The 25,299-nt window shown below is 58.6% G+C and overlaps 1 protein-coding gene across 2 annotated transcripts in view; it reads right to left on the bottom strand.

Annotated features, from left to right (window-relative positions):
* Nucleotides 1–25,299, bottom strand: part of MED27 (mediator complex subunit 27) — a 167,366-nt gene that overhangs the window by 2,307 nt on the left and 139,760 nt on the right. For both annotated transcript variants that reach the window (XM_054584192.1, XM_054584193.1), the window contains exons 5-6: nt 23,888–23,995; nt 14,306–14,347 (exon numbers count right to left, since the gene is read on the bottom strand). In XM_054584192.1, the coding sequence (XP_054440167.1) occupies nt 14,306–14,347; nt 23,888–23,995 (150 nt within the window). The remainder of the gene's footprint in view (nt 1–14,305; nt 14,348–23,887; nt 23,996–25,299) is intronic.

Here is a 25,299-nt window from a genome sequence, read left to right as displayed (position 1 = left end):
GGGGCCTCTCCAAATCAGCACAGAGAAAACGAGGCAAATGCAATCCTTGTCCACCGCAAACAAATCTGTTTTTGAATGTCTCTTGAGGAAAGGACATCTCAAATAAAATCTGAAGTACGGAAATCAGTTTGCAGAGTCGGGGCGGGGAAGGGGCGGGTGCGGTGGGCAGAGAGGAAGGAGGCCCTGAAGGCCTGAAGGGGAGCGGGGTGTGCACCGTCCCGCAGCACGCGAGGCGGGGCAGGGCCGGAGGGTTGCCGAGGAGGGGGTGCCGGGGGCAGTGTGCGGGCTGTCACTGCGCGGACCGGTGCGTCCTGCCCCGCCTGCTTCCTTCCTTCCGTCCTCGCCTGTCTCATCCTTTGTAGCCACACTAGTTTTTTGATCAGGAATATGGTGGTTTCTCATGATTCTGCGCCTCACTATTGTTATCTTTCTGAGGCACTTGCCGCGCCACGTGTTGTTCTCTCACCAGCCCTCGGGAGGGGGCTCGTTTCCAACCCCCGAGGGCCACCCCCGTTCTGCAAGTGCAGGTGGAGGCTCTAGTGGCAGGGCCGGGGCCCAGGGGCTTGAAGTCCACCGAGCACCCTGTGACTGGAGGGGACCCACTGGGCGTCAGCCCGGGCACTGTCCGCGGACCCTGACCCCAAAGCTTTGCCCCTGCTCTCAGCGGCGCTCTGGAAACAAAGGGCTGCTCTGTGATCCCTCGTAGCTCTGAAATTTGACGACACTCCGGATTGCTAATGCCTGCCATCAATCAGCAAATTAATAGGTCACAGCTAATTTGATGGCTATGTTCAAACACATGGTTAATTTGATTGTTCTCATTAGGGATTCGTGCCACTGCAGATGCTGTGGTTAAACACGAAGTGAGACCCTGCATGAGAACAGCCAAGGGTGCGCCCTGGGTCCGCGGGTCAGCACCGGCCCCCACCGAGCACCGTGCGTGGAGCCCCGGGCCCCGGGGCAGGGAGCATGCCGGGCAGGAGGCAACCAGGAGGGCGGACCAGGCCCGCGCGCTGAGCTGCAAGCTACCGGACACAGGTCCCGCGGTGGGAGCACACCCACCGCCGGGGAGGCCGCCCCGGGGGAGCGAGGCGCGCTACGGGTTCCCAGCTCAGGGCGCGCGCGGACCCTCTCCAAGCCTCAGTGCCGGGGCACCACGGCCGCGCCCACGAAGCCCTCGCCCTCCAGCCTGCCCCCCGCCCCCCACCGGCTCTCACACTCTCCCTGGACCCAGGGCTTGCCCTCTGCCCCCACAGGGCTCTCACGGCTGCGTGGGGACCACGGATCAGGCCCATTGGGCCTGTGCTGAGTCTCCATGGCCTGGAACATCACCTGGCATGTAAGGGCAGGTGCCCTTTGTTGAATGTTTGTTGAATAAAGAAATAAACTTAAAAATGCCCACTCACCAAAGGCCACATCCCAGAAACACCTGCCCTGGCTTTCTTGCAAATACAGCAAACAGGTTGTGCCTCCACACGGCTAAGAAATTCTCACCAAGTGACCATCAGGATGAATGGTTGATCCCTTCACATGCAAAGCCTGTTTTATATGAAGCATTTTTGACAGACAGCTTTCTAAAATGAGCTTTTTTTTTAAAAAAAAACAAGAGCAACGACAGCCTGGTGGAATGAGGAGCGGCGGGCGGGTCGCACGGTGTCCCGAGGCCTGGCTGCGCCCCCTGGGGCCGGCAGGAAGCCCGGTGTGGGCCTGTGTGAGCTGGTGAGCCGCTCCTCACAGCCACACCTGCCGCCGGGAAAGCAACGGGGCTCTGGAGGGCGTGTTCTCCCGCGCCCACGAGTTTCACGCGGCCCTCACAGCGCCCGGCCCCAGGCGCCCTCCTTTCCGGCCGTGGGGCCTGGGAGCCACCTGGGATGAGTCCAGATCCGCCCATCTCAGCAGCTGGAGCGCCCGGCCTGGGGCCTGTCTCCCTCACCTGACTGGCCACCCAGCGGCCCCCTCCAAGGTTGGGACGCTTTGTTTGGCTCTGAAGTCTCTTGGTTTTCCTTTTGACAATTTTTAACACGGTGACGAATATTTAAGTTCAGGACACCGCACCTAACTTGGTCCCAGCTTCTCTTGAAGCGCCACCGTGGGCGGCTCACCCTTCTCAGCTGCAGCCCCCCGTCTGGAAAGTGGGGACGACAACATACGCCGCCCATCGCATGGGGCAGCTGCGAGGGTCAAATACAACAGCCCGCGCGGGCACTTCGGCGAACTCGGCGATCACTCAGCTGTAAGCCTGTGTCGCTCCGCGGCTGGAGGCTCTCAGAGGATGTGGGTACACTCGGGACAGAGCCCAGACGTGTGGCCCCGCCTCCTCTGTGCCCATCCCCTCGGCTGAAACGTGGCCGGACCCTCAGGTGCTCCGTCTGCCCCCCCCCACCCCCACGCCCCTCTCGGGCCGGGCGGATCCATGTGCTCGGGAAGCCTCCCGGAACCCCGGGAAGGTGGTGGTCTCTGTGCTCAGATCTGTTCTGTCCCAGCATTCCTCGTGACTCGCGTCATTACTTGCGTCAAATTTTGTTTAGGGCCAGTTCCCCTAACCTGCCCATGGACTCTGAGGCCAGGGACCCTGCCTGCCCCGTGCCTGACATGGGGGTCCTGACTCGTGCTCTGACTGAACAGGTGGTCCGCTCTGTCCCCGGGGCATCCAGGGAGACGGGCCCACGAGGGGTGTGGGGCAGAGAACGAGGCCCTCACGGGTAGGGACAGGAGCTAAGGGCCCTAGACTCCACCTGTGCCCAGAGACCCCGGGCCTCACCGCCAGGCTCTCCTGGGCTCCGGCCTGTGCGACCCCGCCGCTAGGTTGGGCCACGTGGCCACTCCAGCCGTCCGTTGGGAAGCGGAAGGGTGGGTGCCGCTTCACCTGGAGGCAGAGCGGGGGGCGCGTTCCCCTGCCAGGTCGGGAGCCGCATCAGGGGGATCCTGGGCGGAGCCTCCGTTCAGCCAGGGTCCCTGGGTGACGGACAGGAGCCCGGCCCTTTGACAACTCAGGCTGGTGCGCAGTGTGAGCGGCAGGTGGCTCTGTGACGAAGACTGAGAAGCGTGCCTGTCACCGCCACACCCCTCTCCACACACTGATCTGCTCTCCCAGGACACGTCTTTCTTTGCCACGAGACAAGCCAGGACGCTGGCCAGGACTGCAAGCTCCAGCTGTGGCCCAGGAAATGTCTGCTCTAGGAACGGCGTCGCTGGACATGGGCTGGAAGCGGCAGCCGCACAGGCACGTGGGGCTATGCCCCCCCCCCCCCCGCAGGCCCAGGATCCGGGTCTCTGGGCGGGGCCCAGACACCGAGCCGCCCCTGCAGCTGTTCCTGGGACCGAAACGCAGGAGGATGCAAATATGGATGTGCACACAAGTCCTGGGGGGCCGCTACCAGGCTGATGCCGACTAGGTAGGCCTGGGGCGGGGCTTCTTCCAGCCTGGGCATTTCCAACAGATGCCCAGGTGACTCCCAGGCTGCGGTTGCGCGAGCGGCAGGGCGGTGCAGCCGCCTGGGCCCTATGGGGGAAGGCCCCAACGGGGCAGGCACCTGATTCTGCGGCACAAAACCAAGGAGGACAAATCTGATGGAGAGATTGTCTTTTTGGAGAGTCAGAAATAAATGATGCTACCCCACCTTGTCCATGGCGCTGAGGACCTGGGGCGCTGTGCTGGGCTGTCCTATTTTCGAGAGGCTCTTTCCCAGGGCCCCTCGAGTACTGACTGACCGACGACCCTTGTCCAACGAGAGCTGGCGGTGCAGGTGCCCCTCGTGCTGACCCCCACGGTGACAGGGGCAGGCACTCTCTGTCTTTCCACTGCACAGGAGAGGAAGCGGAGGCCTGCGACCTGCCTGCCGGCAGACGCCCTGACCAGCCCTCCTGGCGCGCCAGCAAAGGCGTGTGCCCCCGGCGCCCGGACGGCACCTGCCCACCGCCTCCCGCCTTCCCAACGCCAGGGCCCGGCCTGAGGCGCAGGTCAGGAGGCCAGTCCTTGTGGCTGCTGCTCCGGAGCAGAAGGGGCTGAGTTGACCGGAAAGCGAGCCCTGGCAATCCGGCTGGCGCTGTGCCCCGACGCTGCCGGGCGTTCAGCTCCGGGGCCCGCACCTGCCCAGGCTCTCGGCGCCAGCAGCGGCCGGCTCTCCTCCAAGGCCCAGCACAGAGCGCTCCCTCCACTGCCAAACGGTGGCAGTTGTAATTTCCTGAATTTCCCCATCACCAATCACAGAAGTATTTCAACAGAAGCAAACAAAGCTGACTCATTTGCTATGCTCTCCCTCCCTCCCTTCCACCTTCCTCCCCTGCTGGTTTTCGGGATCCCAGGACACAGCTCCGAGGCACCAGCAGGCCCAAATGTTGGAGAAATTCACCTACAATGATCTTGCTTTTTGTCAAAGCACTCCACCTTCAATGTATTTTTGTTTTACACTTTTCAATAACAAAGTTGTTTTTTTTTGCTCAGCATCCAAGATGTGGAAAAAACAGGCCTGAGGCAACAAAAAAATCTGCTATTAACTAATTTAAACGGGACCCTGAGCCCTCAGCAGGCGAAGCTCCCCTGTGTATTGTGACGCTAATGAGCTTCCAGGGGGAGATAAAAGCCGGCTGGGGCCGGAGGGCACTAATGCACCTGGAAACGGCGCCCCACCGGCAGGCAAGGGTCTGAAAGAAGACAGTGGAAAGATCAAAGCAGCCGGAGAGCCCCCGGAGAGGAGGGGGAGACAGGGACCCGCAGAGGGGGCGGGGAGAGGAGCCGGGGAAGGGAAGAGAAAGCGGCTCAGATGGCTCAGATGAGAACGGAGGGGCCCTGGCTGAGTGTGGGGTGCGCTGACTCCCCCAGCTCGGGTTGGACCGCAGGCGCTTGATTTTGAGTAGGTGACATTCGTTGTCCACCAGCAGATCTGCCTTGTTTTATTAACCTCACTTCCAGTTTTCTCCTCTTGCACCCTCCCCCAAGGCTATGGAAACTCCCCTCCCCAGCCCAAACTGACAGACACTCAGCTCAGACAGGGAGACAGGAATCTTTCAAGAGACCTTGACACAGCTGTCACTCAACACACTGGAGAAGCAGACGCCTGCTGGTCAAAAAACAAGTGTCCCAAAGCTCCTCCCCGGCAAGGAGCTGCTGGCACCTCCCCTCCCAGAGTCTGAGCTGCAGGGTCCTGGGAGAGGACGAGGCACTTCAGCCCCCGACCCCCCGGAACTGCCTGCAGAAAGAGCAGCCCTGCGGGTGCAGGGGGCCGAGCCTGCCCTGGGCGGGGCTTGCTCTGCACCGCACCGCGCCGCACCACCTGGCGAGGGCCCAGCTTTGGAGCCAGACCGCACAGGCTCGGATCTGGTTGGTCCCTTAGGAGCGGGTGACCCTGGACAGGGATTAAACGCGCAGTGAAGGCCATGCACTTGACCAACACAAGCACTGTCCGCGAGAGTGGCCCTGCCTCTTGCTCAGTCCCCACAACCCGTGATTACGATGATGTGCGTTTCCATCTCCCAGTCGCGGGGCTGAGCAAGCGGCCCTGAGCCACGGAGCAGGCCCGCGCGGGGCGGCTCCCCGCGCCAGGCCCCGAGGACAGAGGCTGCAGGGGTGGGGGCGGTAGGACAAAGCCCTGCCACTTACACAACTGTCCCTCTGCACCCCTGCCCGGAACTTCTGCCCGTCTTCTCACTGCCACACCCTGGGCAGCCGCCCTGAAGGGCTGACTCCGAGCTGGGGGGCCGGGGGGCATGTGTGTTCACCGGGGGGCGTCAGCAGTGCAGGCTGAACAGAGGAGCCCTGTTGTTGCTGCGACGACACGGACCCCTGGAGCCCACACTCCCCCCACGCGTGCCCTCCAGCCAGCTCGGGGGCAAGGAGAACGGGGTTAGGGCGCGCGAGGCTCTGCCCTGCCACGGCCGCCCCTGGAGCCCAAAGCAGTGGCCAGCAGGCTCAGGGAGGCTCCGGGAGGCGCAGAGCCTCTCTAGCTATGCTCTTATCCCCAAGCAGGAGCCTCTTTTGAAAAGCAAGATGGCTGCCTTCGGGTGGCCCAGGGACTGTCCTCAGCGACTCCTGAGCCCGCTAAGGTGGCAGGCACTGTCCCTCCGCTTCCAGAGGGTAGTCCAGGCTGGGGCCAGGGCCTGTGCTGTCAAAAAGTCCCCGAGGACGGTTTTGATGTCGGGAGCATCAAGAACCAAAGGCGAACGAACCGCTGTGGGCCACCGGCTGCTCCCGTCCACCAGGCGGCCGGACTGCGCCCACGCAGTGCCAGAAGGGAGCCTCACCTCACACCTGTCCAGCAGCTGGGTGGGCCCTGCCCAATGCAAGTCTAATGGCACCGCGCTACGCTACCTGTCAGCACGCAGCCCACGGCCTGCCCCACTAAGCTAGGCGAGCCGGGGCCTCTGACTATAAAAACACATCCTGCAAGATGGGTAAATAGGAAAAGTTAACCCCCGAGTGTTTAGAAGTTGCTCATTTAAAAGCGGAGCCTGGTGGAGCCCTGGATTCTGGCTTCCTTCCGGCCAATACCTGCTTCCACATACAATGTAGAGGAGACTCTCTGGACTGTGCCAATGAGCACAGAAAGGCAGTGGTGGGAAGGAGGGCGGCGTGGAGCTGCCAGGAGACGGGGCTTGGTCCTGACATTGTCACTGCTGTCTGGTGACGGTGGCTGCCTGCCCGCTCTCCCGGAGGAACCAGTCATGAGAGCGAGGCTGGGTCAGAGGGCGGCTACGGGGCTGCCGGCACTGGCAGAGGGCATGCCTGTGCCCAGCGCGCTCCGCCCTCAGCCTTGCCGGCCGCGCCTGAGGTTCTCCTTGCCTTTAAAGGGACAAGCCAGTCCCAGCTGCTGCCCCATGGGATGCCACCCTCGTGCAGCCCACTGTTTCTGGGCTGACTACAAGGAGCTCAGAAAGATCGGTTGGACCGGGGAGATGGTTGGCTGGCACGGTTCCTGGTGCTAGAGGCCTCTCCCTGCCTCGCTGGGTTTCGGAGGCTGCGGAGCACAAGCTAGCGGGCAGTGAGGCCGGGCATGGGGGGCGCCCTCTAACATCGCTAGGAGCTGGGCCTCTGCTCCAGGTTCTGCCAAGGACAGGCCTTCCCTTCAGGAGATGGACACCAGGAATCTTGGAAGGAAAAATCTCTGTGGGTCCAGGAGTCAAAAATGTGAGCCCGGTGCATTAAATGTTGAAAGAGACAGCAATGCCTGCCGGGAACGTGGCTCTGGGAACGAGCGCTGGTTTTATGAAACATTTTTAAAACAGTCCCAGAAGTACTCATTCCATGAAAAGCAGAACCATCATTATTTTGAAATCGAAATGCTATGAACTGGGTCCTGAAAGAGCTGGGGGCGGGGCGATGGGGAGCGGAGCAGAGACCCGCATCTGGAACTGGGAAGAAGCACAGGGGAGCAGGGGCCGGTGAGCTTTTCCGATGCAGCCGAGCCTCCACCCTGCACCCTGGGCTTCAATGCCGCAGGCTCAGCAGGCCAGGGCCAAGGCGGAGGGAGCCTTGCTGTCCAGGGGGCCTAGGGATTACTTAGATGAGATCAATATTCCCTTCTCTGCTTGAAGGAGCCATCTGCACGGGCTCTGAAGGCGTGTCCTGCAGCCTGGCCAAGCTGTTCTGGGGGATGCCGGGGGCCGGGCTGTCTGTGTCAGAGCTGGAGGGGGGAGGACAGACCCATGTGGCTTGAGATCCCTGGTCACAGCTTTGAGATCGAGCTCTGTCTGAAAAGGATGAGACCTCATCTATAAGGCACTGCAGACAGCCCGTGGCACTCGCCAGGGCGGCCATAAGGGAGTTTTACTTTTTTGGCTGGTGGGGGGAGGGATTTGCATCTCAACCCTCTTTAGAGTCCCAGCCAAGATGGCGCTGACACGCTGCAGGGAAGCCCCTCAGCTCCCGACGCCTGCGTGAGGCTGACTGGGGGTGGGCTCCAGAGGCAAGAAGAGCAACCGGAACGCCAGCCTGCCACGTGGGTCCTGGGCGACCTGGCTCTGGCCTCATCTCCCTGAAGCCCATGGCACACGCCAGCGACAACAGCGGCGTTAGCGATGCCCCCTCCCAAACCTGCTGTCCTGCCGGAGTCTCTGCTCAAGCCTGCAGGGTTCCCCTCTCGCTAAGCCCTTCTCCCCCTTAGAGACCCCAGCCCAGGGGTCTCCATCCTAGCCCCACCCCGCCCCCTGGGCCTCGCTCAGGGCCCCTAAGGCCAGGCAAGTGCCCAGGAATGGGCCCTGTGCTGCAGCCACTCACCTGGTGGGACACTGAGCCAATGAGAGACAAGAGGTGGGAGTCTACTGCCTCATTTTTGGCCAGGGGTTAGGGGAGCAGAGCGAAAGTGGGTGGGAGGTCACAGGGCACTGCCCGGGAGGCAGGCCTGGGTCAACCCGAACAACCAGGGTAGGCGCGAGGAAGCTCCCCAGGGCCCTGACCACTTTCCCCACTGTGCAGGGTGGAGCGGAGCCACACACAAGGGGTCCTTGACATCGCCCAGGATTAGGGAATTAAGACTCATCATTTGGATGAAAAAAAAAAATATGCGATGCTTCCTAGATGGTAAAGGCCAGGTCCTGTGGCTGCCGCCAAGAGAACCCAAACCCAGAGACGCCTGAGCTGTGCTGCGCCCCTCGGGCGTGGTAGCGTTTTCTGCAGGGACAGCCTTGCAGCCAGAGAAACACTTCCCACGACACCTGGGCTCCCAAGAAAATACAGACAGTACTACCTACTCCCCTCCGAGACGGCGCAGGCCTGGGGGAAAGGACAGGGCCTGCAGGGCTCAGGGGCCTGCGGGGGGAGGGGGGAATCTCGGGAAAACACATTGGTCTCAGGTGCCTTCAAGGGGTTGCCTGAGGCCCACGAGCCCCTCAGGCCGCAGGGGACTGGCCCAGGTCCTGGGCCTCGAGGTCAGCGTGTCTGGGCTGATGCTCACAGTGCCCACTCCTATGCTCCTTCCGCCTTTCCAGCCTGGCCAACACAGCCCGGCTGCCAGCTGGGGTGGGGCTGCCCTCTGGGGTGACCCAAGAACCGCTTGCACCTCTCCTTCTTCAACTTGTCCCCTGTGTCGAGTCCACCGACAGGAATCTGTCCTCCACGTGGAGCTGCCCACCTGTCCCGGTGCCGGTGAACGCCGTCCACTCGCCTCTATCCACCTGCGATGGCCAGACCCGCCGGCGAGGTGGCCACAGGGTCCAAGGACACAAGGCCACCATGCCCCATGCCAGTTGCCAAGAGGTGAGCTCTCTCTGTTTAGCATCGGGGCCCTGCTGCCGGCCTCCCCCCCACAGCCACCGAGCAAGCGGAAGGGCAGAGCCAGAGCCTGCGGTGCCTGCAGGCGGGCACCAGTGCCACCCGAGGCGGGGTTTGTGAAAGGACACGTCACGTCATGGAGCTGGTGGGAAGGAACTCTAGGTACTGCAGAGCCTGCGACTGCAAATCACGGAGTGACTCTCCACGGAGCCTCTGGCGGTTGCGGCATGAGCAGGAGCGCGCGTGCCATGCAGCCCCGTTCAGAGAGCCGAGCCGGGCAGCTGCCTATCCTGGGACGTGGATCAGGCACAAGGCGGCTTTGTCGTGTGCACTTTCAGTAGACAATTCATGCTGGGTGCTCGACGTGTCCAGAAGTGCAGAGAACCAACTCCTGGGCACCACCCCGCCCACCGCTGCACAGGCTGCGGAGAGCCACGAGTCCTGCCAACGGCGGCGGGGCACCCAGGGCTGCCCTGCGCCCCGCCTTTGTGCCCCACCCCACGGGACAAGGCCGTGAAGCATGGGCCAGCCCCCGACACCATCTGTACCGTCCCCACCTGCCCCTGGCGGCACATGCCCTGCCGAGATTTGACACAGGGCGAAGCTGCACATCACCTCTCACACGTCCTAAGTTACTGGAGGGAAATGCACACTGTTTTGAAATGAGGAGGTTAAAGATCAAAACGGTGACTGCCCTGCAGAGTTTAAATGTCAGAAAAATATGAACACGCTTGAAACCTTTCCTGGCTCTTTGTCAGGCTGCCCTTTCAGATGGTCCCCCTCTTCCTAAGTTCCATTCTCTGAGCCTGCTCTGCTGGAGCCATGCTGGCTATAAAAAGCTCCTTCGCCCCAGGACGGAGCACACAGAGCCTCCGGGACCCTGCAGCGAACGACGGCAGCCCATGGGCAGCTGCGGACTGCTGTACACTGTGCCGAGCCCCCCGCCCCCGCCCCCACTCCTGCAAAGAGGGGGTCTAATGAGGAGGAGAGTAGGGCTTGCGGCTGAGTCCCCACGGCAGACAAAGGGCAGGCCCTGTGCAGCCTCATGTGGCGGGACTCGCGATAGGCCCCTGTGTGCTGTCTTTAACCCAGGCGGCAGCGTGGCCCGTGGAGAGCCGGACAGGTGTGTGCTGCTGAGCTCCCAACATGATTTTCCAGAAATAAAAAGGCTCAGGTCAGTGGCACTGGGCTGCCTTGCTTCTCTCTCCGCCACTGCTTTGTCTGAGGGGAAGGACCCGGGAGGCTCCCTCCTTCCCAGAAGGCCTCTCTCTGCAGCGGCCACCGCTGCTGTTTGTGGGCAGGAACACACACACCACATGCAGTGACTGCGGCCACGTAGTGGACGCCAAGGGAAGGAGGTCCCGGGCTTTGACCCCCCAGCCTCCTAGGAGCTGAGGCAGTGGCCCAGCTGCCCTGTTTGGGGGGGCAGCGCAGCATGGCATCTACCAACATGGCCAAGACACCTGGGCCCTGTTTTCTGTCTGAGAAGTTCCCCCTGTTAATGGCCAAGGAGCCTCCTGGGCCAGTCAGTGTGCTCCCCCAGAGCGGCCCCTGCCTGCTCGAGCTGAGCTCTCCTGCAGGCGGCCACCTGCTCCCACCGGTCTGCCTAGACGGCCGGCTCGGGCGAGGATGCACAGGAGCTGTGGACAGGGGCCATGGTCCCCATGGGCTCTTGGTGTCTTTCCGGAAGTGCTACAGGCAACAGCAGTCAGGACACTTGAAACTTACGTGGGTGGACAAGAGGAAAATAGAATTCTGAGAAAAAGCTGGTACTAATAAAAGTAGAGTTTAGGGATGTTGCCACCTAACCCTTCTCTGTTGGCATTTTGAGTTTGAAATGCTCAACATCTCTCCATAAATTGCACCAGGCCTTGAGAATCTGCAATGACAACATGCTCCCTGCTTTTCACACAGGGGGCTGGGGAGTGGGGGCCTGCTCTCTGGCCCCGCCCGGCCCGTGGCCAACGCTGGCGACCGGAGCCCAGTGCGGCCGCCTGCCACGGCCCCACACCGGTCATCATCTTCTTGGCTGGCAGCTCCCGCTAGCACAGTCACATAAAGTAGACGTTTAAAAACAGGGTCCTAAACCATTTCTGTGCGAGGATAATTAGGTGAGAGCTTTACAATGAAGGATTAAGCCCAACCCTTCCTACACTGTTTTCCAACACACCGGTTCCTCTGCCAGCCCACAGGAGACGTTCCGGTGGGGAAGAGGCAGGGCTCCAGAAACGGGAAGAGGACGCTGGCGTGACCGGCCCTTAGTGCTAACTGGAAAGCACTGTCACCTGCCCCTGTCTGGTTCTTGAACCTCGCACAGGTCGTCGTCAGAGGTCCAGTCCCTCTGGTTACAAACAGGCGAGGGCAGAGGCGATAAAAGGAGCGCACTGCATCGGTACAGACAATGCGCCGCCCACCAGGTGAGAGAAAGCCCCACCCCCGCACACCCATCCATCCTACTCTCCAGACAACAGTAACATAAATGACAAGGACGGAATTGGCAGGTGTTCCTAAATCTCTCCAACTAGACTAATATCAAATTATAAACACTGCTTTAGTGTGTGTAGTTTTAGACAAACACAAGAAGTGTTATTTTTAGGGAAGGCGGAATAAAAACATACTCCATCTCTCCAGATCCGCGCTTCACACACTTCACAGCTTCCTGGCCCACCCCCTGCGTGCACTCGGAGTGCTTACCACGCCCAGAACATGGGCAACACCAGTGCAGAGGCAGGTGTGGGCGAGGCCCTCCGTCCTTGAGGGCGTGTGCATAGGGACTGCCCGTAGTGAAAACTCTGGGTCACGAGCCGCGACGCCCGTGCCCCAGAAGCCATCGCCCGCCTTGTGTGCCCTGCTCACGGGGATGCCGCAGAGGACACAGAGACAGGCCAGGTTAAAAAGAGCCGCAAAGCTGCTTGAATGCTCCTCCCCAGCAGAGCGAGACGAGGTGCAGATAATGACCAGTGTCCTTTCTCCTCGGGGTCTTTCCAGCCAGCTGCGGGGACACTGGCAGAAGCCGTCAGCAGGGACAGTTGGCAGCAAAGGCCGAGGCCGTCGGCACGCACAGGCCTCGGGTACAGCCGCTGGGATGGGCACTGCGGCCGCCTGGACTGCCAACTGCCCCCAGTTCCAGGCCAGGGAGAAGGCAGTTTCTTCTCCGCGGCTTTGGGTGGCTCAGCTGGGGGAGGCAGTGTAGGAAGAGTCCAGACTGTGATGTTCTTTGTTGAATAAACATCAGCTTTGGGTCAGCTTTAGATTTACCAAAAAGTTGCAAAGACGGTGCGCGTTTCCCGTCTGTTCACACCTCACCCGGCTCCCCCACGGTTAACACTTTTCATGCCCGGGGCGTTCGGCACAAATGAAAAACCAGTATCGGTCACTTAGGATGAGCTGGACCCCAGAGATGACCTGGATTTCACCAGTTTCCCATTAGCGTCTTCTGTTCCAGGGTCCAACCCCGGCAGCACACTGCACGCGGCTGTGACGCGGTTGGGCTGTCCGATGAGTGCCCCCAGCCAGGTGGCGCCAAGCCCTGGACTCCTCCCCGGCCGCCGGCACCCGCCCTCGGCTCGCCCTTCCACAGCACGCGGGTGCGGGACCCACGTGAACCTGATGCATGGCAGACGCCACTGCAGGCCGGTCTGCTACGCTCCTTTGACCCAAAAAGCCTCCGGCCAACTGCTGGGTGGGAAGGGCTTCTGTTTTGGAACCAGACAGGGGGTGGTGCCACAACCTTGTGTCAGCACTAAAAGCCATGGGATCCTTCACTCTAGAATGGTTAGTATCGTGTGAATTTCACGGGGTGGAAAAAAGGCCCTATGCTAACTACCGGGTGCACCTAGGACACGACTATTGCTTCAGTGGGAATAATGTAGGCCCCGCTTTCAAAACCCCGCCCCTCCCTGCATCCCTCCCTCCCACGGCTTCTCAGCGAATCGAGACTGAGTGCTGAGTCCCGCGCCAGGGGCCCTCTGCCTCTCACCCCTGCACGGTCCAGTCACACAGGCTCCCAGTGCAAGGGCCTGCGCTGACGCCTGCGTCGCCTGAAAATCTCTTCCCCTGGCTTTTCACACGGCTGGCTCATCTCGTGCTACCTGTCTCAGCTCAGATTTTGTCCCGAAAGGCCTCCCTCCTGCGACCGCCCAACGCGAAGGGGCCCTTCCTGCCGTTCTCGACCGCATGCCCTAAGTGACACCTGGGCTCGCCTTCCGCACTGCGCCTCCCGGTCTGCAGGCTTCCCCTGCATCCCCAGCAGCTGGCCTAGTGCCTGGCACATGGCAAAGGGGCCCGATACATAATCCTGAACTTGACGCGGCAACGAATGACATTCCCACCAACCTCACACCTGCACGGTGCGGGGGTGCAGGGCCAGCAGAGGGGCGGGGACAGAAGGACCCGGCCCGAGCACCGGGCAGGGGAGGTGGGGGAGCCCTCCTGAGCCCTGGGGCGGCACTGGGTCAGGGATGCGCCCCCCGCCCCCGTCAGGAGCGGGGAGGTGGTTTTCTCTAGTCTCAATTCATGTTCCTCCTAACATTTCCCAGAGAGTGTTTCATGAAGAAGCCCAACGTCTGACAAAGGGGCACCAGCGTATGCAGTGGGGGTGGGGCAGGGTGAGGGTGGGACGAGCCTGCCTCCCGTGGCTGTCCCCACGGCACCTGCAGGGACCGCAAGGGCTCTGAGAAACTGGAGACAAAAACCGTGGCTTGAGCTTCGAACAACGGAAAAGCCTGATTTTTTTTAAAGGTATAATTTACATGTATAAAATTCGCCATTCGTAGCAGGTACACAGCGCCACTGGCTTCGGAACACATACCGCTGCTGAGTCGCCACGACAGTTAATGCACAGAACATTCCCGTCACCCAACCACATGCCCTCGCCCCTGCTGGGGACAATCTGCCCTCGCTCCCAGCCCCTGGCAACCGCCGATCTGTTTTTCTCTTCTGAAGGGTCTGTCTTTTCCATACTGTCATACAAATGGAATCAAACCAGGAGTGGCCTTTTGTGTCTGGCTTTTTACACTTTTTAAAAAGGCCAATGTTTATACCTCAAAGCACTCGCATTTCCCTTACTGCCTCTTGAAAGAAGCAAAAAGTGTAACTTACCTTCTGGAATACTTGATAGTTAGACTTGGACCATATATCCAGCTGGGGGAAAAGAGAAGAAGTATCATCAGCATCCATTTTAAGACTCTGGAGTTAAAAAAAATGATACCCTAACTCCCGCTATGAAGCTTGAAAAAAATAAAACATGATCACAGAGCAACAACCCTTGGGCTGGAGGGCTCTAAACGCCCCGCTGGAACGCTGGTGGCAACGGCGACTCCAGGAGGCCAATGAAGGGATTCGCAGAGGTCACCTGGAGGCACCGGCTGTACCCAAGGCCCCAGAGCCGAGGCCGACCCTGTCCCGGGGCCTCCGCCCCAGCTGCGCCCTCTGCAAGGACTATTCCCCCACGCACCTCACGCGGCCCCCCTGCAGCTCCTGGAGCTCAGACGTCACCCCATCCGACATCCCATCCGACGGGCGCTGCCTAACGACTCATCTGAAATGTTATTCCCATGCCTGTTATATCTTGATTCTCTTTAGTCTTTCAAAAACTTAAGTTTCATAGCATTTAAAACTGCCTGAAACCTCCTGAGTCTACGTGGTCCTGCCTGGGCCCTCCCATGTCGTGGGGAGCGGCGGGTCTTTGCTGAGGGGAGAAAAGCTCCCAGCCGGGGAGCACCGCACGGCGCCTCCACGCCCACCTCACTTTCCACATGACGGACACGGCTCGGAGCCCTTCACCTGCCCAGGTGACTGGTAGGCCTCTTTGGGTGGCCCCGCCTGATGGCACCCGCACCTGGCGGGCCCAGGAGCCCTGGCGACACCTGCATGGTTTCCCGCCGCAGGCCCCGGCCCGCAGGGTCTGGCCACAGAGTCTGCTCCCGCGTCGGTTTCCGTGGTGTTCTCCAGGTGCCAAGGCCCTGGGCGCCCCTGCGGCCACTCGGGGAGGCAGAGGCCCGGCGGGCGGCACTGCGGCCGTGCCGTCAGTCCCCCAGGCGCACAGCCTCCCCGGAACCACTCTGGGGTCGCACGTTTGCAGGCGTCGTCGAATGGGCGCTCTCCCGCTATCTAAGAATGAATGAGCACAGCACCGCCAGCGTCGGCCCCCCCCCCCAGAGCGGGCAGGGGGCTGGAGGACAGCGCAGAGTAAACGAGGTGCCGCCAGTGTGTCCCCTGGTGCCAAAGAGTCAGCTCTAGCATGTGAGTCCAAGAGCTGAGCAAACTGAAACGCCTGGCCCATGGGCCTCCGGGAACCTGCCTTTGGGGTTGGCCAGTGGTCGCGGGGGAGAGCCGAGACGTGGCGCCTTAAGCCTGTGTGCTGTGGCGCTGATTCTGAAACTCCTGGGAGCGTGAGACGCGATCAGATGGGAGGACTTCTCTACGAAGACAGGAAGGGAAGTGCTGCATTTGGTAGGTGACAGTTCTGTCTAGAGGAAACCACCAAAACTTGGCTTTCTGAAAACAGTCCTGGGAAAGTAAAAGTTGGGCTGTGAACAGACACACAGCCCACCCCGTCCTCCGGGCTTCCTCCTTTCTGCCCCGTCTGGAAACCCTGAGGGCAACAGAACGGCCCTGAGCTCCGAGGGCCACGGCGGGGCTCTGGCGGGGCCAGCCCCGACACACCTCCAGAGAACACTGGTCGAGGGAAGCCGTTCAAATCCACCCCCCTCCCCCGCTGGCACCCTGCCCTTCCTGGATTTCCACAAAAGCCCCCGAAACCCCTGTCTCTTTCTATCCTGGCTAAACTGCTCTCCAGAAAGGTGGTGTCAATTTTCAATCACTGCACCACGCACCCCCCACCTTGGTTAAACAAAATGATGGGGGAAGAATTTTTTTTAAATCTTTAGGAATTAAAATTTTAACTCAACAGGTTAGTAATTTCTAGGGGACGGGGTGGGGGTGGGGGGACGACGTGTTCCTTCCAGGCAAGTGTGAAGGAAAGCGCGGAAGAACACCGGCAGCAAGCTCCCCGTGTGAGGGCCGCCGCGGAGCGGGCCTGCTGGGCGGCTGGCCCCTGCAGGGAGGGGCAGGCTCGGGCCCTCTCCCGGCCAGCAGTGCAGCCCGGGGCGTGGACGATGCAGCTTTACGGACTATCCCGGGACTGCAGGGTGAACGCGGTGCTGTGCCTTTTAGTTCTACCAGATCGCTGCCAAGACCCGACAAAGGTGCTAAATCCGAATTCCAGGAGGAGTAACGCCCATGTCTGAACTTGGAACTGATGCGTTCTCCTGCCGTGTCTATGATCACAGCTGTGTCTTCTGAAGTTCTCGCCACTGCTGCCCCCTCCTGCCTGTTCCCACCGCACAAGGCACACCAAGATAAAAACAAGGGCCGGGAGAGGAAGGGTCTGCAGACAGATGGAGAAGTTTCAGTTTTTGTTTCAAAGATGAAATTTTTTTTTTTTAAAGGACCCTTCAGTACAGCAAAAGGTTTTAACAGAAAAATCCCCTAGAGAGAAATACACGTCGGTTTCATTAGGAGCCTGACTTGCGAGCCTGGCTGCGGATTCTCAAAACACACCCTGCTTGTTTAATGTGCGCACGCTGCTCTTTTTGAAAGGCAGTTTAACTGCATTATCTGGGACCCTAGGGAACAGCCTGGACCATCTGGGACAGAAAGACGGTGGACAATACGCCCCATTTACCAGGTGCACTCAGGTAAGAAAGGGATCCGATGACAATGGGTTCTGCTTTTGCTGGGAAGGCACAGCAGGCGGTGTGTACATGATTTTCTGCTAGATTTACGCCAAAGAAAGACACTGAAGCAGGCATTCTGGGGTCGACAGCCCGTCTCTCCTCAGGGCCAGGAAGATTTTGAAAATTCATTTCAGGCGGCCAGGGCTGACCCGAGTGAATGTTCATTAGCTTCAGCTTGCCCGCTGCGAAGGCAGAGAGAGGGGCTGCCGTTTCTGCTGGGACGGTGTTCCCACAGGAGTGTTCTGGGAGCTGTGTGCTTTCAGCCCGATGAATGGGGAATTATTCTGAATTACAGTGTCGGGAAAAAGCAAGCAAAGCATCCCTCGGAATTCTGGGCAGGCATCAGACAGATCCTGAAATGAAGAACCAACCTCAGGGGAACCGGTGGCCGAAAGCCCAGCCCTGGGAGCGGCCTCCGGGGCTGTGGGGGTTGGGAGGCGTATTTCAGGGGTGGGAGTATGGTCTGTTCTCAGTTTCGCTACAATGGACGCCACAGGTGACCAAGTGCCCTGGCAGAGACACGTCTGTCTTCAGGTCAGTCATCAAGACGGCAACAGCCCTCTCAACGCACAGGAAGAACTAGTGAAAATGGTGACAATGAAACGTACTCAGTGAAAAGAAATACCAGAGCGACCCCATGGCAGTGGGCCAGGGCTCTAACTGCCGCGACGGCCAGCCCCGGTGGCCTCCGCCCCGGCCGGCGAGGCAGGGGCCTCTCACCAACGATGACGCCGCACCCGCGTTCTCTCCTCAAATGCTCCCGGCCACCGCACGAGGGTGATGAAGTTATTTCCAGTTCCCAGGTGGAGAAGCTGAGGCTCAGAGTTAAGCAACTCATCCAGCGCCACAGGGTTAACGTGTGGTGGAGAATCCGAAACCAGGGCAGCCTCCAGAGGCGCCGCTCGTCACCTGCAGGAAGACAGCCTTTCGGCCGGACTCCAGGTGGCCGGCGACCGCAGCCCTTGCCCTGGGCGGCCGCAGGCTTTCGGGCAGCCTCTCGCCGAGTTCCGCACGGCGAGCTGCTTCCAGGCCTACAGGGCGACAAGCACCGCACTAGGGCGCTTTTAGCAGCGAGTGAAAATTCCGGCAGCTCATCAGAAAGCGATCAATTCTTCACTTTAGAAAATAACACAATGAACTCTAAGTTATCTGAAACTGACACTTCCAAATAAAAGTCATCAGCCTCACAGGGCCGTCAGCTTTTTAAAGCTTTTGTTTCTCCGTGGCTTCGTCTCACAAGGTCCAGAGATGACGCGTCTGCAGGGACGTCATCAACCAGCAGCGGGGACGGATTTCTCCATGGCTGCCCAGGTGTTCAAACCCTAACTGCTTGGTTCTCTTAGCCACCCCCCCTTCCCTGGAGGATGAAAGAATGAACGAATCTTACCAAAGAACGCAGTTACCAGTCTGCCACTCTTGAACTTTCCTCACCTTCAATCAGGACGCACATTTGTTACTAAAAAACTGCAAAAGCCACAGCTTCTGGACGCCCTCTCCCTGGCAGTTACGTCGGGGCGCCCCCCTCCACCCTCCGCCCGCGCCCTTCCCCCATTAGTAACAAGAGGCCATTTTTCTGAAGGTCGTCTGAACAATTTCAAAGGCTATAGCAAATCAAAATGTTCCCTGCATCTAATATCAAACAGGGCTGATGCCAACACTTATTAGAGAAATCAGATTCAAGCTTCCCGGCCCAACCCCCTCCCCCCAACTTTGAAGTGGGAAGAATGCGGGGATCAGAAGTTGCCCTGGAGACAGGCCAGCTGCCTTTGAAGGTTCCCTTTGATACCACCGTTTCTCTTCCTCTCTTATGCCAGGAGGCTAAAAGCAGCCTTCCTTTCTTTCCCTTTTTAATTGATATGGGATAGTTAATGAAGCTGCGGCTTTAACAACCTAAATCCCTTAATAAGACAAACTCAACTGAGACCCTTGCATTTTCTCAGTTAAGTCCGACTGGTAGTAAAATCAGGAGAATGGCCAGGTAGTCAGTTCAAACCTGCTGTTTAATGTGCTGAGTCACGGCTCCTTGTGCCTCTTTGGTTGCGGTGAATACCAGGTCAGTGAGTCTTAAAAACATTTTTGTATTTCCTCAGAGGAATCAGTCTGCCGGTGCTCGGCATCAAGAACATGCACCGTGGGTGAGGGGGCAGGGCTGGGCCCTTTCCCCAGCGGCCAACCCTGCTGCGGTTCTGAGAGGAAAGCTGCCGGGCTGGAAAGTGGGGTGCAGCGGGGCCACCACGGCAGCCACAGGGGTCAGAGAGCCTTTTGGAACATGCTGGTGGCCCTGGGTTTGGAGAACAGATATGACTGCAGACACGGAAGTTTACAGCCCAGAAGCCCAAGAGAGGCTTTCTACGCCACGCCCACCATGTCCGTGGCTGCAGCAAACGCCCTCCTGCCCCGCCCCCTAGGCTCGGGCACCCCCAGCGGCTGAGCAGGTGCAGGGCGCATCCAGGGACCGGCCAGGCTTCAAGCAAAGGTCTGCTGTGCTGGGCCACACCTTGAGCGCCAAGGGCACCCTCCCAACGTCACCGTCTATTTGGGTCAAGCCAGACCTCTCAACACGTCGACTGCACCAGTGCTAACCTGTACATAAGTATATCTAGGTTCACATATATCAGTAGCGGTCCTCAAAGCAGAAGACTAGTAACAGCTGCATGGCTTCACTTCTATCGTCTGTCAAGTGCTCTGAAAAAAGGGGCCAATCCAATTGGCTGGGATTTGACTCTGGGCGCAGCAGTCCTGTGAGAGCTGCTTGGCCAAACGCGGTTAAAGTGCCTTTCAGCTCACAGGCGGACTCAGCCCTACAGCCTGGCTAGTCTTGGTCTGCGGGCTGCTGCTCAGCACCCGGGCCAGCGCCTGCCACTGTCAAGGGGACAAAGGGCCTCCCTCGCTGCCTTGGTGACACATATCATGGCAGGATGCGGGTTCCTGGACCCACGCATTCCCTTTCTGATGAACGGAAGGCCCGCGCTCATGGCTCCCTGGGCAAACAGGAGCATGTGCACGTGCGTGTGTGTCCTCGATTCTCTGATTGATTTACAGCTTTGCTCCCTGCTGCTTCCTTTAGTGCCGATCTCTGATTTTTCATTCTTCCCCTTCCATTCCAGAGAAAGCATTTTCACAGCTCATGTGGGCTGTCTCATGACCCCTGCCATGTGTTACTGGGCTTCTGTGGCCCAGGGACTGAGGTCTATCCTCAGGGGACAGTCACGGGACAGAGTCAGGGCCCTCAGGAGCTCCCGAAAAAGGGAGGTTTGCAGTCTGGCTCCGTGTGACTGCGGGCCAGTCACTTTACATTCTAGGTCCCAGTCTCCTTATCTGGAAAATGAGCCTAGGACTCAATAACCGCTGCAGGCAGAGTTTGCTTTGGTACAATGCTGACCAGACTAACACTGGAGGTCTGTCCAGAAGAAGTCCAGCCACTGTTAACGTAACAAGAACAGTGTGCGCCACATCGATGTAACCAGGCAGCCAAGGAGAACGGACTGGAATGTGCATGTGTGAACAATGACGCCTTCACTGTACTAGTCGGTGGGGATGTTAGACACTATTGAGTGAGCATGTGAACTGTGTGGCCGTCGCATTTAAAATGACTGAGCACACAGAGCAACAAATTTGCATCAAATTTTGTGTTAAGCTTGAATATTCTCCTGCAGAAAGTATTCGAATGATTCAGAAGGCCACAGCTATGGGCAATTGGTGATTGATTGGCAGCTTCATCACAACAATGCACCCACTCACGCATCACGTCTCGTGCAGAGATTTTTGGTGAAACATCAAATCATCCAGGTGACTCAGCCACCCTACAGCCCAGATTTGGCGCCCTGTGACACCTGGCTTTTCCCAAAACGAATATTGCCTTTGACAGGGAAGAGATTTCAGACCATCGATGAGATGCAGGAAAATGCGACGGGACAGCTGATGGCAACTGGGAGAATTGCGTGAGGTCCCAAGATGCCCATTTTGAAGGTGACCGAGGCATCATTGCGCTATATACAATGTTTCTTGTATCTTCTTGAGTAGATGCCTGTTTTTCATATTCCATGGCTGGATACTTTCAATACCCCGTATGTTAGTATTTCTATTAATTGTAAGATAGATCATGTAAAAAATAACCACGACGTACTAATTCTAGTTAGAGAAAAAGACTGTCCCAAACGCTTCGGGTGATTTAACAACGATCATTTGTGCCGAGAGCGAGGCAGCCCCGGGCCTGCCATCTCCCGAGCCTGCGCCCCGGGAGGACTCCGACGGGGACGGGAGGAGAAGGGGACGGCGCTCAGCCCGCGTGACGAGCAGAGAGGTGTATCAGGCGGGCGAGAAGGCGATGGCACCCAGGCCGAGGGCACAGCGGGTGCCAACGTCTGTGAGAGTCCCGAGCGTCCTGGCAGCCCCAGCAGCACGAGAGGCTGGAAGGAAGACGAGACGCGTCTGAGGGCAGAAAGGAAGGCGAGCCAGGCCCCGGGGGCCCGCGGAGGAGTCCGGATCACGGTCTACGCGCTGGAGCGCTTGGAAGCGCGCTCTGCAGAATGCCGGTGTCCCAATATGCTCTGAGAGCAAAGGAAGAAGCGAAGAATTTGGTAGTAAAATAAGACAGGAAAACACGGCACACTACACACCCCCGACGGAAGGCTCGTGAGGCCCATAAGCAAACCAAAGGCTTGAGGAGTTTCTGCAGTGAAGAGGCCTGTTGAGCTTCCTCTAACCCAGAGCGCCTCACACGTTTTTGACCGTGGACTGCTTTGGGCTTAACACCTATTACCACCTCCCTTTCTTGTGTTGGGAGGCTGCTCTGGGCCATGGGAAGATGGCGAAAAGCAAGAATCGCCCTTTAGGAGACGGCTCTGGAAGCCAAGTGAAGGGCAGACTGCGGGGGTGGGGGGGTGGTGAGGCTGCAGGCTGGCGTGGTCACTCGGCCGAGAGGTGACGAGCCTACGAGGGGCAGAGAGAGTCAGGAGGGGCCCGTCGGAGAGATGTGGAAGAGGGAGACTCGCCAGCACCCGCTGCCAGGCTGGGTGCGGGAGAGAGGGAAGCAAGGGCTGAGCAATTACACGGTGGGGCCTTTCACCAGAGCGAGGAGCCGCGGAGGGAGGCCGAGTTCGGAAGGGAGAAGGTGAGCTTAGTTTGGGACAGGCTAAATTTGCGTGCACCTGGGGAGGAGGAGGGGCACAAGAGCAGGTCAGGAGTGACCCCGGCGTGGGAGACACGTGGCACTAGAGGGTGAATGATAGCGGCCAAGGGGCAGGGGCAGAGAGAAGGGGACCGGGGACACTGGGGGTCCAGGGGCAGATGCGAGGGCAGGAACTACCTAAAGCCACTGAGGAGGGTAATGAGGGAGAAGCGCCAGGATATGTCTGAGACTACTTTCTAATTGCCTTGTTTTAAGTGCAGAAAAATAGTAATAACAATAAAAAAACACGTTAGTATTTATTGGGTATTTGCTAGGTGGCAGAGTCCTAAGTGCATTATACTATTATTTTGAACACTTTTGGTATCAGGCCGTTAAGTAAATATCACATCAAAGGTCTCACACAGAGCAGGTAAAATCTCACTCCTTACACTCTCGATTCGGAGTAGGCGTCCTCTGCGCTCTGAATTTGGCTCCTCTTCCTACAGCGCGGTCATTATTAGTGCCTAACATTTTATGTGTTTATTCTTAAGGGCCGGTTGATACCGGGTGAGCCTACAGAGCTGCAGACCCTGAGCAAGGCAACAAGACCCCTGTCGCCACGCGACACCAACTGGGGGCCGGCGGCCAGGGAGGCGCGCACTCCCCCCCACCCGGCACCCCCGCCCCGGGCACTGACCCGCGGCGCAGAGGTCTCAGCCGGAGCCCCCACCCAAGCTGATGAGTCACACACACCAGGTCCTGCCTGCCCCCCGTTACCTACTCCACCCCTACGCTTGCGCCAGGCTATCCTGGTTTTTCCAAAGAGGAGGAGGAAATCTCCCCTGCAGGAAAGCCGCGCTACTCCCGGCGAGGCTTCTGTGCGCTTGTCGGAAGGCTTGCACGGAGCCGACTCCAGTGTGAGAGGTGGAAAGGCTGGGTTACTTGTTCAAAGTGCACAGCTCGGACTTTATGGTCAGATCTCCCGTGTCTGCAGCCATGAACTAAGCTACATGTGCCATGTCTTTTTTTTTTTTTTTTTTGAGAACATTCTATCCTCATTCTCCTGTGGCTGTTGGTGGAAAGTGCCAGAGCTAACAAACTTCTAAGTTTACGCAGGACCCAGGAGAGAACGGAAAGCTCCGGAGAGAGAGACAGCACCCAGGTGCCGCCGGGACCGGGGCGCAGTGGGGGCACCTCGCAGAGCTCTCGTCACCCTTGGGCAGCAAACACAAACGCAGGCTGCCAGCCCCCTTAGCGTCCCCCGACGCTCCCCAGAGCCGTCTGGACAGCAGCTGCCGCGAGCAACGGGGGTTCCCACGGGTGAACTTTCCATGAAACAAATCACCCATGGAAAGAACGCATCTTCACTTGCAGTGCTTGGCACGGGCTGCTGTGGACAAGCAACTCACTGAGGGCTGCTTGCTGGTTTCACGGAAAAAGACTGTCGGCAGCTCGTGTGCCAAACTAACTCGCATTTTCCTCACGGTTCTGGGAAAAGCAAAATGCTGAACGCTGGGGTATTGATGTGCTGCGCGAGTAGGGGAAAAAAACATTTCCTCAGAAGACACATTTAATGAGGCAACTGGGGTCTGAGGAGATAAATCAGAAACCCAGCTGAGGGCGTCGGGCTTAAAGGGAATGGCAGAAGCTGGGTGAAAAATGAAGGGAGAGATGATTTTGAAGAGCGTCCCTCTTCACACTGCCAGATGTGGGCTGGTTGATCACCTCAGCCCTGACTGCTCGTGGTTCCTGCCAGGCACCGGGGGGCCCATGGCAGTCGCTCTGACCCAGGGAACAAAAGACAAGACACACCGCAGGCCGCAGCACGCTCACCTTGCCGTCTTCCGTGTAGACGTTTTCGCTGTACCCCTTCACTATCGTCCGGTCAATGAACAGGCTCCGCATGACGACAATCACTTTCAGCACCTTCCCCAAGGTCACCTGTCAGAACACATGTGTGCACATGTGAGCACTTACACGTGAACATGCAAATCACACACACAATGAAAAGATGGGCTTTCCCTCCTGTTTCTGCAACGCGCCAGGGGACACCGAGGCAGGACACGAGGAAGGGCTGGTGGCCGCCCTTTGTGCTGGCATCCTGAAGCACCCAGAAACACGCTCCCAGCAGAACAAGCTCTTCCGTAACCACTAAAGGCGCCGCGGGCCCAGCTCACCGAACCCCCCGGCTGCAGGGACGATCTGGGCTTACAGACTCTCAGGATGAGTTCCGGAAGCTTACTCTCTGCCCCAAGCCTATCTTCCTCAAAGGCTCTCCTGGCGCGCTAGAGGTCGGCGGGCGCACGTGGCACCGTGGCCCCCGTACACGGGGGTTGTACGCAGAGAGTGCCATGGAGACGAAGGGCAGGTACCCCCCCCCCCGCCCCCGTGGAACCATACGTTTACAACGGTTGCTCAGCAGTGGTGAGGCAGCGCCAGGTAAATTCTGAAGGGAAGTACAGAGGAGCTGAATTGTATCTCCAAAAAGAAACATATTCCTGGAAATACATTTAAGTGTTTTTACTCTTTTAGAACTGCAAGGGAGTACATGGATTTTTAAAAAAACCTAAAAAACACAGTTTCACATACGCCAGGGAAAAAGCGCCCCACTGTGCTTGCTGGAACCACCTAACACCGAGGACAGGCGCGGCACCTTCCTTTGATCTGGGGGCTCGTGTGGCCCCGCGCTCTGCCTGGCCTCTTCATTTCCTAGATGAGACCCCAGAGGGGTACTTGGCATAGGCCCTGAGGGTCTGCATCTGGTCGCACCGATGAGGATGACAGCCTAGAACTGGCTGAAAGGAGTCCGGCTGGCCGGCACAGGACAGAGCCCCACCCCGAACCGTGGCCTGTTTCCGGGCGCCACCCAGCCAGCCTTTCCTAGTTCCCCGTTCTGTGCGGTTGTCCCGCGGACTGTCTTCCACAACACCCTTCCTCTTTCCTTGATTAGTCCCAGGTACTGGTGAGCATTCCTAACACCTGTTCCTGATAGCTATTCCTTCAGTAACTTCTAGCTCTGAGCTGACCTCTCCATTTTTGTATGCCCAAAATGGTACAGAATATAAACTGGGCAAGAAAAAAGTACGGAACACTTATTTATATTTAAGAAAATGTTAATAAAAATATCCTATTTTATTAACTGTATTGTACTTATATTTCCACATGGCACTTTTATAGCTACACCATGTAACTACACCATGTAACACTGAAGAGGTCATTTCTCATACAACTGGGAGTCACTACTG

Source organism: Pteronotus mesoamericanus, unplaced genomic scaffold (assembly GCF_021234165.1).
Source record: "Pteronotus mesoamericanus isolate MK-2021 breed Mesoamerican mustached bat unplaced genomic scaffold, CSHL_Meso_final contig_78, whole genome shotgun sequence".
Lineage (NCBI taxonomy): Eukaryota > Metazoa > Chordata > Mammalia > Chiroptera > Mormoopidae > Pteronotus > Pteronotus mesoamericanus.
Note: the sequence above shows the minus strand (reverse complement) of the source record. Positions and strands in the feature narration are given on the sequence as shown.